The sequence below is a fragment of the Hyla sarda genome, chromosome 3 (genome assembly GCF_029499605.1).
Source record: "Hyla sarda isolate aHylSar1 chromosome 3, aHylSar1.hap1, whole genome shotgun sequence".
NCBI lineage: Eukaryota > Metazoa > Chordata > Amphibia > Anura > Hylidae > Hyla > Hyla sarda.
Window position 1 is genome coordinate 161733464 of NC_079191.1, and position 16305 is coordinate 161749768.

Genomic DNA, 16305 nt, shown 5'->3' on the forward strand with positions numbered 1-16305 from the left:
CAGCGCTGTGGGCTAAGTAGCGCTAAGCAGCACCGTACATTTACAGCGCATGCCCTTCAGGGGGTTAAAGAAACAAATACCTTCTACATAAGGTATATTTACAATTGACTAAAAGAAAAAATATCACTGCACCCTACATGTTATATAGACATATAATTGAGTAGTAATCGGTAAGTGTAACATAACACATTTTAAGAAAATGTTTTCCTCTTTTTTTCATTCCCCCTAGGGAAATGCTTATACAGTTCATTGCAATACATATGTATTAGACAACATGTTTGAGACTGGAGTACAGTGGATCTAAACAGTAGAAAGTAAAATAGGCAATAATATTAATACATTTGAGTGTAGGCTCAAGTGAGGAAGAGAGATGAGGAAGTGAGGAAGAGAATGAAAACTTAGAAGTGATATTGTGCTGTTGAAATGATGTGCTGTGCCACATACATTCTATGTATGGTTTGGGTTACACCATAACCCTATTCTTATAGTCATGTGTTTTGTGTTGCAGATTTGTTTGTGATTGTACTGATAATAGAAACCGCCTTCACCATCTTCTTCATATTTGCTGACTTTCCAAGAATCTATCTTGATTTAGAAGTAAGATTATTTTATTATTGAATAGACTGTTTGGGAAATATTCATATGTTCATACTTCACATTGTCAAACATCAATATTAACTTGACTTTTCTTTATTTCTAGCTTGTCTGCACTCCCATGAGCTGGAGAATACACATGCTTATTTTACTAGTTGTGTGTCTAGTTGTGTCATTCCTTGTGGAGGTCAGTAGTGGTTGTGCTGTAAGCAATTTACTTGTGCCTTAGTACTTTTATGTACACATCATGCTCAGTATTACACTATACACAATTACTAAAAATTACTGTATTAGTAAGCCTGCTTTACATAATCAGATTACATATTAGGCATCACAAATACAGTGGTGTCTCAATATACAGTATTATTTGGTTGCAGGATGACCATTAAATGTTGAGCCTTTGAATGTTAAGTCCATAATTATGGAAAACTGGAAAATGGTTCAGAATTGCCCAATAGAACATTTATATACAGTAGTCCCCCGACATACGATGGCCCCGACATACAATAGTTTCTTAGTTTCAACATATGATGGCCTCTCAGAGGCCATCGTATGTTGAAGGCAGCATCAACATACAATGCTTCTGTGCATCAGGGCGATCGGAAAAATGGCTATCCGGCAGCGCTGACTGCTTCAGCAGCCGCCGGATAGCCGTTTAAAGGGGTAATCCACTAGAAAACATGTTCTTTTACATTAACTGGTGCCAGAAAGTTAAACAGATTTGTAAATAACTTCTATTAAAAAATCCCAATCTTTCCAGTACATTTTATATGATGTATACTACAGACGAAGTTCTTTTCTTTTTGAATTCATTTTCTGTATGACAACATGCTCTCTTCTTACATCTCTGTCCTTGTCAGGAACTGTCCAGAGCAAGAGAGGTTTGCTATAGGGATTTTCTCCTACTCTGGACAATTTCTAAAATGGAAACGACGGTCCGCCTGGAACCAATTACCATGGTATGTTGAGGGACCAATGTATATATATATATATATATATATATATATATATATATATATTTATATATATATATATATATATATAGTGGCGTGACTGAATGGCGTATGGTGTAGGCTAATTGGATACATGGTTGTTACCATACTGGTGTCACTTACCACAACTCCAATGTCTCGGTAATCTGTCTATCTGTCTATGAGAACCGGGAATACATAACTCCTCAAATGCTGGGGTATAGAATGACCACTATTGAACTTTACTGAATTAAATGCAGGACAGTTGTACAGACAATACATTCCAAAGGCTGCGGAGAGGATGACAATAGAAGCAATGGATGAGCTGGAAACCACAGTTGCTCTTATGGGCTTACTGTGACTTGAAGTTATGGTTCTCTCTGTCTTGACCAACTTGACTTGACTTTACGTTAGAGGAGCTGACAAACTCTGACTTGAGCTGCTTCACAACAATTCCAATTTAGTGCATACTGCGAGGCTGCTACTGCCCCAGTGTTTTTTTTTTTTTTTTTTTTTTTTTACAATACAATAAAATGCATTTAACTCTTCACATATGAATAAAGGTACAATATCACTAAAATTGAGAAACAATAGTAAATTTTTCTTGACATATCACATTAAAGGGTTACTTCGCCCCTTTACATCTTATACCCTATCTAAAGTTTGGGGATAAGATGTCTGATCACGGGGGTCCCACTGCTGAGAGCCCCCGTGATCTTCGTGCAGCACCCAGCATTCTAAACAGTATGTTTAGAACGTTGGGTTCCCCCGATGGGAGATGTGCTGTCATGCCACGCCCACCTATGATGTCACACCCTGCCCCATAGACATGAATGGGGAAAACAAGGAGGAGGGAGACTGCTGACCGGACAGAGAGACTAATTGTAAAGAACTGTCACTCACTGTGTTTCTACTACACATTGTGCAGCAGAGCATGACAATAGGGCAATAAAGCAGCTTCTGTAGCAGACACACTGAAGTTAGAAGCATTGTAACATTGTAATAAGAATGTGCTCTGAGTGGCCATCGTAGGTTGACTCAATAATTTATCGGTGCCAACGTATGTCGGGTAATCCCTGTAGTTTTTATGTTATTACTGAATCAGTGGTAGGGTACCTGAACATGTGATGGATGCATTACAAGATTTCATACAAAAAAGTAGTCTTATCCACATGCTGCAGAAAACATTCCTCACAAAATCCATACAGAAAGAAAGTGGCCTGTGGTTCATATTTAAAAAAAATGTTTTGCAGTATGTAAATTTACGTTTTGGATCCATTGCAGATTTGTTGCAGATTTTTCCCCATTGACTTCAAAGGAGTAGTCAAAATCTTGAATAATTCCACAGTGTTTGAGGAAAAGGTTCTTTAGCCTTGAATGGGGCTACGCTGTTTTATCTTGCACTGCCACTGCTGAAAGTACAGCAATGCAGGTATGAGCAGCAGTAAACATCAAATAGGATGAAGTGATCATACAAACTTTAGGGTTTCTACAAACAGCTGATCAGCAGGGTTCTAGGAGATTATATTGATGGCCTATCCTAAAGTCAAATTAAAAGCCAAAAGAAGTCCATGACACATTTCTAAGAACATTGCCCAGAACATCACAATGCCTTTGCTGGTTAATCTTCATCCTATAGTACATCCTGGTGCAATCTCTTTCTCAAGTAAATGGGAACCTGACTATCTACATGATTGTAGAAAGAATATTCATTTGATAAGTCCAGGCCAAATTTAGCTCTTTCAATAGTGAACAGGGGTCAGCATGGGCAGCCTACCTAGTCTGTGGCTATGAAGAAAGCTGTTAGCACCTATCTTTCATAGCCAACACAAATTTTTTTTTGAAAATGTTTGCTGTAATAACCCTTCTGTGAGATTGGGCTAACAAGCTACCTATGTGCAAAAATGAGCCTTGACATTCATGACCCATTAACTGGTTCACCAGTTGTCCCTTATAGGAACACTTTTGGTAGTATCAACCCACAACTGCTTTGACCCTGTCATCTAGCCATCACTATTTGACCCTTATGAAATCATTAGATCAGATCATACATACACTGGCCCATTTTATCTTCTTCAAAAATCAAACTTCAAAAATTGACAGTTCAATTTATTCCTATTATATCTCACATCTTGACAGATGCCACTGTAATAACATAATGAATGTTAGGTCCTGTGCACACTGTGTTTCTCATCGTACACCTTCAGTAGAAGCTTTCAACATTTGCCACTGTGTAGGCATACAGTGACATACATTGCTCATTGACAAATGTAAAAAATAATATTAATAACGAATGGAGGTTTACGAGTAGAAAAAAGGTTTACCTACGTATACTTACCTGACAGATGCCAAAAGTACTTTGACATACTGTATATGTTGAAAGCTTTTTCTGGCAAATATACCAAATATTGAGCTCAAAAGCATTGTGTACAGATTCAGTTTACTAATCTGTGGTTTTAATATTATTGTAAATATATTTGTATATATAAATATAAATATAGTACATTTTCTATTTTTGCTAGTATGAAAATGGGTAGAATATATTTACATTGGGCTCTTCTTCTTTTACATATTCACCATCTGGTAAATCCTAATGTTTACAGCTTAACTTTTTATTAATTCTTGGTTTTTTTTCAGGAATTCATTCTGGATAACAGGGCTCTCTGGTTGGCTGTGAAAAGATGCCTGAACATTAAACCCAGTAGTAAGTACAAAAAGCTTCACACCATATTGGAAGAGGACACGGATTGGCCACCTATTGGAACTACAACTTATAGGAGTGGCATGATGGCCAATGAAGATGCCAAAATCTACATTAACCAAGGTTATGAGCATGAAAATGTTTTGAATGCTGAACAGTACTAAGGCCATGGGCAGTATAAGTTATAAAAGAAAACATGTGTCTTATATTTCAAGCACAAGGAGTTGAAAAGTAGTAAAATATTTTTTTTTAAACCTTTGTGTTCTGTATAATATAGCGACACATTAAGTGGATTTGTAGGAGCAGATTTTTAAATTTATTAAACCACTGTTGAAGCCAAAAGAATGGTGAGTTGAATAAAATAGTATTTCACATTTATTATAAACCGGTAGATAACATTTAGATTTGTAATGTTATTATTTTTTGTTTGGTTGTATTCAAATGAAGCATTGCATATTGTACTGATTTCTGAACTGGAAAAATAAATGTGAACATGTAACAACATGAGTAAGCTGTTTATTTTTCCTGGTGTTTCAATAGGATTGGATTCAACTGTATGTATTTATGGATGCCATACTAATATGTCAAACTCATCCCTGTACCCTGATTTGTAAACAAGAATAAGATCTCATGCACATAAGTATATTTTAGACCTGTATTACAAGAATACTGTTATAAAGTACGTGGTTTAATGCACCATGTATACCACCATGAGGTAAACACATGCAATGTTCATGTAAGAAGTCAAATGCTGATTGTATAATGCTACAACAAGAGAATTTCATCTGTAAAAGAGTACCACTTTTATAATCCTTCAACGGAGCCATATAAAGACATACCTCAGCTGAACCACACGCTCAACTTTCCTTCCTAGCTACAGGCTCCTTGGCACTGTCGCACCTGGCAACAGTTTCTAGTGCACCCTATAGGGGCCATGCACGGACATTTACTGTAGCTTTAAGGGTTCATACACATCCACAATTCCTGCCCTCTTTCAATTGCTGCCAGACACTGCCTATATAACATTCTCCACCAGTTTTCTGGTGCTTTAGCAACATTGAGTATTCACTCAGCGACGATGTCTGTTTGTTCCTGTATTCCAGACCTAACCTGTTTCCTGACTTTGTCTCTGCCTGCTCTAATTGTATTTTGTTGCCCTCCAGAGTATAACCTGGATTGTCGACCACACCTGCTAAACCCCACCTGGCTGCTTTTGAGCTACTCATCTCTGCTTTAAACACCATCTCAGCTCATCAAGCTCTAATTGTTGTGCTTATACCATCTACAGCTTCAGCTCGCCCCTCCTGACTAAATATGCTCGGTACTTAACCGGGACCACTCTTGTGGTAGTGACCTGGTATATCCCCTTTTAAAGTCCAGCTTCTGAATTCTGGAGTGTGGGATAAAGGGTGAAGACAAGGGCAATACTTAGACTTCACTCCCAAGATTGGTCCAAAGCCAAAAGGGTAAGTGGCCCAGTGGGTCCACACCCGTTTAGGCATTACAGAGACTAATTGTTCTTTGTATGTACACCTTTCATTTTACTATAACATGTACAGTGAAAGCAGTAAAACATTTTCATGCATAATGTCGAAAAAATTTGCAGGTTTTTACACAGTGCACTACTAACAAAACTATCCTTAAAATCGCTATGTTTGGACTCCTATATCTTTTATTTTTATTTTTTGATCTATGGAGCTGTGTGAGAACTATTTTTTGCAAAGTGATCTGTATTTTTTTGGTACAGTTTTAGGGTACATAATACTCTTTAATTACTAATCAAAAATCATCAATTCTGGTGGTATTTTTTTTTTCATTTAGGTATTTTTTTTTTATGCAGCGCTCCCGGTCAGCGGGTCTTTTTTTCAGACCCTCTGACCGTGAGCGCTGCTCCTTTGTCCCCGGCGGGGATGCGATCCGCGTGTCGCATCCCGATCCTCTCACCTGCCCCGTCCTCCTTCGGTTCCATCCCGGCGCGCGGCCCCGCTCTCTAGGGCACGCGTGCACCGGCTCTCTGAAATTTAAAGGGCCAGTGCACCACTAATTGGTGCCTGGCCCAATTAGTGTAATCACTTCCAGTTCACTTAAAAACCCTCTTCCCCTTCCTGTCCTTGCCAGATCTTGTTGCCTTTGTGCCAGTGAAAGCGCTTTTGTGAGCCCAAAGCCTTGAGAAAGCGTTCTGGTTAACATGAAATTGTTGGTGTGCTTCTCTCTGCTGTGACCTGCTACTAAGCAATAAAGAAGTGATTTTATTTGCACAATTGCCTGGAGTGCCGCCTGCTATTTTCTTATCTATTGGAATATACATATATATATATATATATATATATATATATATAAAACAAACAACAAAAAACGTGGTCTCAAATGGCTGGAGGTGCTCAACCCCAAATGCGGTTGTGCATTTATACTGGGGGAGCAGATCCTGCCCTTGTAGTCCGTTGCTAAGGGCGATCCCCAGCACAAAAATGCATACAATGGAGGATGCCTGCAGCGGACTACAAGTGCCACAATAGAATCCTACACCAGATAAACGGTGTGGATATGTAACAATTAGAATACAATACAAGAATATGGGTGCACTACTGTGGTAGATGTAAACAATACATTGGCTATCCCTCAACACTGATGTTAAAATTGAGACATTCGCCAGTGTATCCTTATATGAAGGACACACCAGAGCCCGCACACCAACGCCAAGGTTTCTCATTTTGGTGCGAGACCTACCGCTAGTCCTACCTGTGCTTGATAACTCCAACATTAATGCGCCTTGAATATCTACCAGGCAGCATTAAGGTAGCACCTGTGAGGCCAGGCACCCATAATAGCCAACTCAGGTGGGGCTTGCAGCTTGCCTCCCTCCTCCCATTGCATGTGTGCGTAGTAACACTGGAGGGTATCTGGAAGGAAGTTGTGAGCCAGGCGAATGCTGCCGTAATTGCCCACTGGCCCCTGTTCTGTTTATCAAGCACAGGTAGGACTAGCGTTAGGTCTCGCACCAAAATGAGAAACCTTGGCGTTGGTGTGCGGGCTCTGGTGTGTCCTTCATATAAGGATACACTGGCGAATGTCTCAATTTTAACATCAGTGTTGAGGGATATTCTTGTATATATATATATATATATATATATATATATATATATATATATATATATATATAGATATATATATTGAGGCAGTAGAGGAAAGGTAAGACGAAACTACTAATGGTCATAGCATGCAAAAATATAAAATGTAAATGGTCCCGTGCAGGAGGAGCAGATTCTGGAGAACAGGGGTGCCAGATGATTGTAAAATAGAGACATCTATGCATGAATCCGAAAGAAGAAATTCCCATCTGCACTCACCTGTGTACAACTTCACTTTATTTCGTCATCATAAAGAATATATCGGGAAACAAGGAGCGCAACAGCCGGGGCTGTGCGGGTGGGCGGCAAACAGCTGGTTTCGCGGGTAAAACCGCTTCCTCTGGCCAGAAGTAGAAGTAGAAGTAGAAAAGCGCAGCACTCCTCCAGTAAGTGAAAAAAAGTGGACCATTTTCAAGCTTAGTGACACAATTCAAAAAGAGGGTTTTTATACCCACATAAGGTGCTTAATCAATTACATAATAAAGTGCTCCTAAGCGTCATAAAAGTGCATAAAAATCATTTCAAATCAGTGCAATACATATAGGGTACGTTACATGGTAATATACAAAGTTTTATAAAAAATGTTTACATAATAAAGTGCAAAGTGAGATTGAAAACAAGCTTGAAACATGTTAATGAATAAATAATTCTATCAGCTGTCACATATTAAATGTAATAATTACAGATAGATACCTGTGTGACGTATTCTGTGTACAGATCTACCGGCATGGCGTCTGCAGCGTGGAACACCGCTCCAGGCATTCTCGGCTGTGGGAGCTCTAGTTCCGGTTACCTGATCCCATGACTCAGCTATGTCACGTGATCACGTCGCTATGGAGAGCCGGGACGCTGGAATCAGCGCACATAGCTCTCCTATAGCGGCAGCTAGATGACCACACAGCGCCGAGTGTGTACAGGTTCCTACCGTTCGCATCCATAGTGTATTGCCAGCCGTAAAAATCACATCAACTGGCGAGGAGGAAAATAGTACTTACATCTGTCAGACATAAAGAAACTTAATCCAGAAAAAATAAAAAATAAATTGATAAAGTACAAAAATAAATAAAATAAATGAGATTAAAAAAATAAAAATAAAAACCAGAATAATGATAAAGAAAAAATTGCAAGAAAAAAGATAAAAAATAAAAGATAAAAAGCAAAAAAAATAATAATAATAATAATAATAAAAATCGCAGAAAAAAATATATAAAATAAAAATAAAAATTTTAATTAAAATTTACAAATGTTTAAAAAATTTAAAAAATAATTGTTAAATAAATGGACAATATTTCTCAAACACAGCTGATTGCTGTATTAACCCTTCACAGGCCATATATAACTAGGGTGATTCCCAGGTTTGTAGGGAGGGTGTGCATGACCCCAACTCTGGTTGTCAATGCAAGACCCCCACAGGGGAGACCAAGGTGGTGGGGCTCGCACAGAGAATCCCAACCTGTGTAGTGGGGCTACAGCCAATTGGGAGTGTGCCGGCTATCAAGCGGCACTGACCACCCATACATGCAGGGAAGCGATAATAGGCCAACTAGGGTATATAATGTGTGTTTTATTAATATTGATAGTCCATAAAAAATAATAATAAAAAAAATTAAAAACAAAAAACATACTAAACAAAGAATAATAATAAAAAATATATAGAACAAAATAAAGACAACATTAAGACAGTAATTTCAATAGTTCCTCCAGCTTAAGTTAGTGTGAACCGTATCACTACGGCAACTGTGTCGTCATCAATAGGCAACATGAATAACAAATAATCGCGAATGATGTTGATAATTGGTTGCAAGATGGTCGCACAGGTATCTTCCGCACATAATTCAAAAAACAAAAACAAAAAAAAAAAAAAAAAGAAGAAAATAGAATAAATAATCAAATAAACACATACAGTAATAGTAACATATAAATAATATATAAATTATGTCTGACTATACAAAGAATTTGGCCGAGCGGATAGAATGGAGAAAAGATAGTTCTAGCTCACAATCAATAGTTATTGCTATATCAGATTATACAATATTGAACTCAACATTAAGGCCTGTAGGACAGAGTGTTTTGAGCTGGTGTATCCACCAAAGCTCTCTTTGTTTTAAAAGGGCCAGCCTATCTCCTCCCCTCTTTGGTTTTGGAACAAAATCAAGTTCCATGAAGCGTAAATCTTTGTCGCTATTTCCCACCTCTACATAGTGTTTTGAGACCGGAAGGTCCATTTTGCATTTACGAATGCTATATCTGTGGTTATTGATACGAACTTTAAGGCTCCATGTGGTCTGGCCCACATAGAGCATTTTGCAAGGGCATATCAATACATAAACCACCAGCTGGAGTCACATGTAAGGTAATGTTTTAACGTATACCTACGATCTGATGAGGGATGAACAAATACCTGACCTTTTTGCTTCTGAGCGCAGTTTATACAGGTGAGGCAAGGGAAAGAAACCATGTTTCTGGGTTCTAAAAAATGTCTGCCCTATATATTTCTCCAACGGAACCTCTGATTTGACTAATTTGTCTTTTAAATTATAGGACCTCCTATAGGACATGAGTGGGTTATTTTGAAATTCAGTAATGTTCTTATAACTATCGTGCAGTATAGACCAATGCTTGATCAAAATTTTTTACATTAAATTGCTATGGGCTGTATACGTGGAAACAAAAGGAATCCTAGCGTTGACGGCTCTTTCCTTGGCTTGAAATATAGCCCTTCTCTCTAATTTCAAAACCTCCTGTTTGTGGGTGTTTACAATCTTATTGGGGTAACCTCGATGTAAGAAATTGGTGGACATTCGATCCAGTGTATCTTGCAATACCACTTCATCATCCACGATCCTCCTTGCCCTAAGCATTTGGCTATAGGGCAAGGAGTTAACCATCCTGCGTGGGTGACAACTTTGGTAATGGAGGAGGGTGTTTTTGTCGGTAGGTTTAATAGTTTGGTATACCAAAGCATCAAGAAAACTGACCTCATCTCTAGAGTATGTGATGGTGAATTGAATATTAGTGTCCATTTGATTTAAAAATTGATGAAACTCAAGTAGCTCTTCCTCAGAGCCACCCCACAGGAGGAAGATGTCGTCGATGTATCTCCACCACCCCAGACAATGTCTGAAGTGATGTGACACATAGACAACATCTTCCTCCAGCGAACCGACATACAAATTTGCATACATTGGCGCAACGTTCGTCCCCATAGCGATCTCAACTAACTGTAAATAAAATTTATTGTCAAAAACTAAATAATTGTTGGTTAAAATTAACTCTACCAGTTGTAGCATAAATTGTTGGGCCGCTATGGGGAAGAACGATGTCGCCAATGTCTTTTGAAATGCCATCATACCCTTTTCATGTTTTATAGACGTGAAGAGGCTGGAGATATTGAAAGAGACCAATATGGATCTCGATGTCATGGATTTTAGATAAAAAATCATTAGAGTCACGGATATATGACCTGGAATTAAAGACTCAGGACTTTATCAAGAAAAATGGAGACATTACTCAATATCACATCACTACCCGACACGATGGGACCGCCAAGTGGGTGGGTCAAGGTTTGGGGAACCTTTTTTATTATGTATAACAATGGTGTTTAAGGATGTTTAACAAGAATAAACTCTTTTAACTGTTCATCAATAACACCATTGACCAAAGCTTCACATATTAGTGTGTTCAGGCGGCAATAAATCTCCTGGCAGGGGTCATGGTCTAATAATTTGTACGTCTCGGTGTCTGCAAGCTGTCTATACACCTCCCTTTTATAGTCCCTGGTGTCCATAACCACGATCCCACCACCTTTATCCATAGATTTGATGGTGAGATCGTGGTTATTGGTTAACTCATCCAGGGCCGCCTTCTCTGCATTAGTCATATTAGGATGTCCCCTCACATTATACTTATGTCTCAGATCCTCTATGTCTTGTTTTACCAACGACATAAAGGTCTCTAGAGGATGTGATAATAAGATCGGATCAAACACACTCTTGTTTTTTAAATCAAAATCTTTCAGTTGTAGCATACATCCAGCGTTGGTTCTGGACTTGGGACAAAAATCACCCTGTTGAGTACTGAACCACACTTTGAGTTTTAAATTCCTGAAAAAATATTGTAGATCACTCTCAACCTTGAACCAATCAGTGTGTATATTAGGACAAAAAGACAATCCCTTAGAGAGTCGTTGTACCTGAGTCTCTGTGAGGACATGTGAGAAGAAGTTAATGACTGTGTCTTTTCTTTCTTCTTGTATTGGGAGCGTGGATTGTACTGTTTCCCCTGGCATTGTGTTATGGTTCTTCCTTGACCTGTGGCGCTTTTGCCCGCCTCTCCTTGTGCGTTTCCTGGTGATGGATTGTGGATGGAGTCCTCCCCTAAAAAATCGCCTGCTGTGGAAGAATGCATATCAAAGTCTTTAGTAGCTGTCTTTCTCTTCCCTTGTTTGGGAGTAACATTTGATTGACCCGGCGCATAGTTGTATTGCTTGTTCCAGGTATAAATGCGTCCCTTAGAATAATCCCCTGCATCTCTGTACCATTTCTTTTTCTTTGTCTCCATAACCCCATTTTTAAATTTGTCAAAAAAGCTATGGGATCTCTTGATGTATGCAGCGTAATCCTCACTGGACAGCATATTTTTGTCAAATTCACCCACTTTCAACCGTGCTGTTTCTAGTTCTTTTTGCAAAAAATCGAAGTTCAATAATATAATGTCCAAAGCATACCAGTCTGAAATAGCCTCGATTCTGCATATATTTTTTTATTATTATTCTTTGTTTAGTATGTCTTTTTATTTTTTTTTATTTTTTTTTATTATTATTATTTTTTGTGGGCTATCAATATTAATAAAACACACATTATATACCCTAGTTGGCCTATTATCGCTTCCCTGCATGTATGGGTGGTCAGTGCCGCTTGATAGCTGGCACACTCCCAATTGGCAGGTTGGGATTCTCTGTGGGAGCCCCACCACATAGGTCTCCCCTGTGGGGGTCGTGCATTGACAACCAGAGTTGGGGTCATGCACGCCCTCCCTACAAACCTGGGTGTCACCCTAGTTATATATGGCATGTGAAGGGTTAATACAGCAATCAGCTGTGTTTGAGAAATATTGTCCATTTATTCGACAACATTTTTTATAATTTTTTTATTTTAATTTAATATTATTATTTTTATTTATTTTATTTTTTCTGCAATTTTTATTATTTATTTATTTATTTTTATTTTTTTGCTTTTTATCTTTTATTTTTTAACTTTTTTCTTGCAATTTCTTCTTTATTATTATTCTGGTTTTTATTTTTATTTTTTTTATCTAATTTTTTTTGTTTCTTTATGTCTGACGGATGTAAGTTCTATTTTCCTCCTCGCCAGTTGATGTGATTTTGACGGCTGGCAATACACTATGGGTGTGAACGGTAGGAACCTGTACACACTCGGCGCTGTGTGGTCATCTAGCTGCCGCTATAGGAGAGCTATGTGCGCTTATTCCAGCGTCCCGGCTCTCCATAGCGACGTGATCACGTGACATAGCTGAGTCATGGGATCAGGTAACCGGAACTAGAGATCCCACAGCCGAGAACGCCGGGAGCGGTGTTCCACACTGCAAACGCCATGCCGGTAGATCTGTACACAGAATACGTCACACAGGTATCTATCCGTAATTATTACATTTAATATGTGACAGCTGATAGAATTATTTATTCATTAACATGTTTCAAGCTTGTTTTTCATCTCACTTTGCACTTTATTATGTAAACATTTTTTTTAACACTTTGTATATTACCATGTAACGTACCCTATATGTATTGCATTGATTTGAAATGATTTTTATGCACTTTTATGACGATTAGGAGCACTTTATTATGTAATTGATTAAGCACCTTATGTGGGTATAAAAACCGTTTTTTTGAATTGTGTCACTAAGCTTGAAAATGGTCCTATAGTAGGACAGAAATGTTGCTGCTTTACATGTGAGCAAATAAATCCACTTTTTTAAAGGCTAAGCGCAGGCTCCCAGCGGCAGTCCCGGTTTTTTATACAGATCCGGGACCTTGCGCATGCTCCGTGCGCCAGACGCCACGCTGCGGCTGCGCACTAGGCTTACCCCGTGCCATCTTGGTGCACCCGGAGACTCCGTGCACAAAACCTTGCCGTCCCGAAGCTATGGAGATCTGTGCGACCTTGCGCAAGCTCCATGCGCCAGACGTCACGCTGTGGCTGCGCACTAGGCTTACCCCGCGCCATCTTGGTGCACCCTGTGACTCCGTGCACAAATCCCCTGTGCGCGCCCTACGCTTCACATCGGCGGGACTCACCTTGCTCCAGAGGCTATGGAGATCCGTGCGATCGCCCATGGAAGGACATGCTGCCATCCAGGGATACCCCTAGATACCGCAGCGACGGGGCAAGCCGAGGGACCAGGGAAGCCCCCGGTATACAGCTAAACTTCGCTCCAGGGACCCCAGCAGCCCGAGGTATGGAGCACTTGCATCCTTGTTCTTCCTGCTAGAAGAAAATTAAATACATGTGTACTCTGTCTCTGTGGGAATATATACAAGGGGGGCGGACCAAGAGTTAAGGGGATGATTTGGTTAACTATTTCAATTGACTTGCATCCTGCATGTATTGCTTTGTATGTTCTTCTGTTTTCTGGTACTGGAAAATCCTTTAACCCATTGTGCCACCGTAGGACGATCAGGAAATGGAGAATTCACACTAAGATAGGCCATAAATTGTCCTGCTATAGGATTATAGACTAGACTAAATAGATAAGCCTATGTTCCTATAGCAGGACAATTCAGTCTATGTTCCTATCTTAGTGTGAATTCTCCACATCTTTTGTCTTAACTAGGGATGAGCGAATTGAATCCGCTGGACTTCTGGGCAGCCAAGCTTGATTTGTGTCCACAACTAGCAGACTTTGCCCTGGAAAAGCTGTCAGTAGTGTGCCATCAGAGTGGGTGTTTAGTGCGGCGGGGGCCATAGTCACCCCAAGGAGAACTCGTCTGTCAACGAAAAATGTGGAGAGACTGACCTTTGTGAAGATGAATCAGGAATGGATCAGACAGAGATTTCCACCCACCAATGAATGATGCATCAGAGTAGATTGACCATGGTGCCACACCAACACTTCACAAATATGTATAGTGCAAAAAAGATTTAAGGCACTGCTCCCCAGTTACAAACATTCCTCCACATCAGACCTTTTATCACCCACCTTCGTCACCGGGTACTGGTATTGCCACCCACGAAACCACTCTGTTACCAGGTCCCTTTCAGGACTCCTGACGCTGCTGCCACCTTGAGGCTGCCTCATTCTGCCACCATATGGTCTCTTCATGCTTCCTCCACCTTCATGCTGTGTCATTCAGCCATTATACGGTCTACTCATGCTGCCGCTAACTCCAGGCTGTGCCATTCAGCCACTATGTGGTCTCCTCATACTTTTGCCACATCCAAGCTGTGTCATTCGGCCACTATGTGGTCTCCTCAAGCTGCCGCCAACTCCAGGCTGTGCCATTCAGCAACTATATGTTTTACTCATGCTGCTGCAAACTCCAGGCTGTGCGGCTGTTCCATTCAGCCACTATGTGGTCTCCTCATGCTGCCGCCACCTCCAGGCTGTGCCATTTGGCCACTCTATGGTCTCCTCATCTGCCACCAACTCCAGGCTGTGCTATTCAGCCACTATATGTTCTACTCATGCTGCTGCAAACTACAGGCTGTGCCATTCAGCCACTATGTGGTCTCCTCATGCTTCTGCCGACTCCAGGCTGTGCCATTCAGCCACAATATGTTCTACTCATGTTGTCGTCAACTCCAGGCTGTGCCATTCAGCCACTATATGGTCTCCTCATCTGCCGCCAACTTCAGGCTGTGCCATTAAGCCACTATATGTTCTACACATGCTGCCCCAAATTCCAGGCTGTGCCAGTCAGCCACTTTGTGGTCTCCTCATCTGCCGCTAAATCCAAGCTGTGCCATTCAGCCATGATATGGTTTCCTCGTCTGCTGCCAACTCAAGGTTGTGCCATTTAGCCACTATATGTTCTACTCATGCTGCCGCCAACTCCAGGCTGTGTTATTCAGCCACTATGTGGTCTCCTCATTCTTCTGCCACCTCCAGACTGAGTCATTCAGCCACTATATGGTCTCCTCATCTGCCGCCAGCTCCAGGCTGTGCCATTCAACCACTATATGTTCTACTCATGTTGCCGTCAACTCCAGGCTGTGCCATTCAGCCACTTTATGGTCTCCTCATCTGCCGCCAACTCTAGGCTGTGCCATTCAGCCACTATATGTTCTACTCATGCTTCTGCCTCCAACTCCAGGCTGTGGCATTCAGCCACTATGTGGCCTGCTCATGCTTCTGCCATCTCTAGGCTGTGTCAATCAAGTGCTATGTGGTCTCCTCATGCTTCTGCCACCTCCAGGCTGAATCATTCCACCACTATACAGTCTACTCATCTGCCGCCAACTACAGGCTGTGCCATTCAGCCACTAGATGTTCTACAAATGCTGCCGCAAACATCAGGCTGTGCCATTCAGCCACTATTTGGCCTCCTCATGCTTCTACCACCTCCAGTCTTTGCCTTTCAGCCACTATATGGCCTCCTTATCTGCCGCCAAATCCAAGCTGTGCCATTCAGCCTTGATATGGTCTCCTCATGCTTGTGCCCCCTCCAGGCTGTGTCATTCAGCAACTATATGGTCTCCTCATCTGCCGCCAGCTCCAGGCTGTGCCATTCAGCCACTATATGTTCTACACATGCTGCTGTAAACTCCAGGCTGTGCCATTCGGCCACTATGTGGTCTCCTCATTCTTCCGTCACCTCCAGTCTGTGCTTTTCAGCCACTATATGGTCTACTCATCTGCCGCCAACTCCAGGCTGTGCCATTCAGCCACTATA

The 16305-nt window shown here is 40.6% G+C and overlaps 1 protein-coding gene across 1 annotated transcript in view; it reads left to right on the forward strand.

The window, feature by feature from the left end:
* LOC130361838 (probable cation-transporting ATPase 13A4) overlaps positions 1–4758 on the forward strand; it is a 135533-nt gene extending 130775 nt beyond the window's left edge. The window contains exons 28-30 of the mRNA XM_056565397.1: positions 509–597; positions 701–781; positions 4203–4758. Coding sequence (XP_056421372.1) covers positions 509–597; positions 701–781; positions 4203–4430 — 398 coding nt within the window. The 3' untranslated portion in view covers positions 4431–4758. The remainder of the gene's footprint in view (positions 1–508; positions 598–700; positions 782–4202) is intronic.
* The last annotated feature ends 11547 nt before the right edge of the window (positions 4759–16305 follow it).